We start from the raw sequence: 1,766 nt of genomic DNA, 5'->3' as shown, positions 1-1,766 counted from the left end.
AGATGATTGAAGCAAGGGAAGACGTCAAGGATTTTTTATTAGGTAATCTTCGATTAGGAAAGTAGCGCCCCGCGGGCCGCAGCCCCGGCGCTGGCGCCTCCGGCAACGGCCCTAGCATTGGCTGGAGCGGGAGGAGCACCGTTTCATCAGCAAGGGGGACAGCCGGGTGCGGGAGCGCTGGCGCCATCGGCAGCCCCAGTCCCGGGCGCCGCAGCAGGTACCACCACTGGTGAGCGGGGGGGCGCCCCCTCGGCCGCCCCCGCCGCTGGAGCGGCCAGAAGGCGGAGCACCTCTATCAGCAGAAGCAACAGCGTTTGTTCCCGGAGGACTTCAGCACGATCAGCAAGCGGCAGCCCCGGCTACGGGCCCGGCCCCAGCGTCGCCAGCGCGGCATCAACCGACCGTGTGACACCGTATGGTATCCGCCCCGTATCCCCCGCCTTGTTTATCCCCCGTGCGGGGGTAAATCGGCGGGGGATACGGGGCGGATACCGTATGATATCACCTTCAACTTGCCTCCACCTTGACTTCAACTAAATAAGATATTTAACGTCATTGTGCTTTGTGTGCGTCACCGTGCCGATTTAGGCTGGGGCTACTCGGGGCTACTGGGGATTGGGAATATAAGGGGCTATGTCAAACACGGGTAATTTGGGGCGATGCTAATAAAATAACATAAAAATAGCATTACGGGGCAGATAGTATCGGGATACCCCCGAAATACGTCCCATTTTTATGGCGGGCGGGATGGTCTGTCGGTCGGCGGTCGTTCGTCACGGTCGTTCGTCACGTTTCTATGGTGGGCGTGTTGGTCTGTCGGTCGGCGGTCGTTCGTCACAGATAAGCTCTTCGGGGGCACGGGGGGGGCTCCGGGTGCTCTGGGCCTCGCGCGGCTCGCCGGCGCGGCGGCAGCGAGCGCGGGAGCCGTCGCCGCTGGTGCAGGATCAGGGATTGGTGTGGCAGGAGTGAGACAGGCCCGAAGCCGGCGGCGGAGCTTTCGAACGTGTACGAAGCCCATGCCAATGCGGTTCTCCAGCTCATCGTTCGAGATGAGCCCCTCGTCTTGCAGCACTTGAATGCTCACGACGCCGCACTGAATCAGAGGCTCGTAGAAATGGCCCATGCACAGCTCTTCCAGCAGTTTCTTCATCACGATTCTGGCGAAATATGGCTTCGCGGAGTTGGTCATCATGTGCAAATGTAGCACGTCCGCAAATTCGAGGTGGTCGAGTACGAGACCAGTGAGCTTGGTCCACATCTCGTTCACTGGCACGGCGCGGGTGCCCTCGAGGCTGCTGCGCAAGGCTGCGGTGTACGAGCGGAGCGTGGCTCAAAGGTGGCGCGTCGAGAGGTGGGCATAAATATCAGGGTGGCCAGCAGGCACAAATTAATATCAAGACGGACCCCGCCGGCACAAATTAATATCAAGACGGACCCCGCTCGCCGAGGATTTTATATCAAGACGGACCCCGCCGGCACAGCCCACATCTAGTTCGATTTATTTAGTTTTAGTAAGAATTTCAAGACGGACCCCACCGGCGCACGATCACGCCAGGACGGACCACGTCGCGCTGATGCGCTGGCGATAGTTTCGGCCCGGCGACAGTAGGGCATGCCGACCGACCTAGAATTACCCCGGGCGTCGCTAGAAATAACAGGCATCTTACAGGGCCGGAGGGGCCTCGGTGTCGCCGCGCCTGAGCTCGCCTTGCGGGAAACCGAAGTTGCTTAAACGATGAGTGCCAAACCAGTTCGCCTCTGCTTAA

At 60.0% G+C, this 1,766-nt stretch overlaps 1 protein-coding gene across 1 annotated transcript in view; it reads right to left on the bottom strand.

The window, feature by feature from the left end:
- Positions 1-1,258, bottom strand: part of AURANDRAFT_68556 (hypothetical protein) — a gene marked incomplete at both ends in the record, with an annotated part of 2,405 nt that extends 1,147 nt beyond the window's left edge. The window contains one exon of the mRNA XM_009044254.1: positions 791-1,258. Coding sequence (XP_009042502.1) covers positions 791-1,258 — 468 coding nt within the window. The remainder of the gene's footprint in view (positions 1-790) is intronic.
- Between the last annotated feature and the right edge of the window lie 508 nt (positions 1,259-1,766).

This window comes from Aureococcus anophagefferens (genome assembly GCF_000186865.1).
Source record: "Aureococcus anophagefferens unplaced genomic scaffold AURANscaffold_213, whole genome shotgun sequence".
Taxonomy (NCBI): Eukaryota; class Pelagophyceae; order Pelagomonadales; family Pelagomonadaceae; genus Aureococcus; species Aureococcus anophagefferens.
This window is presented reverse-complemented; position numbering and strand designations above follow the sequence as displayed.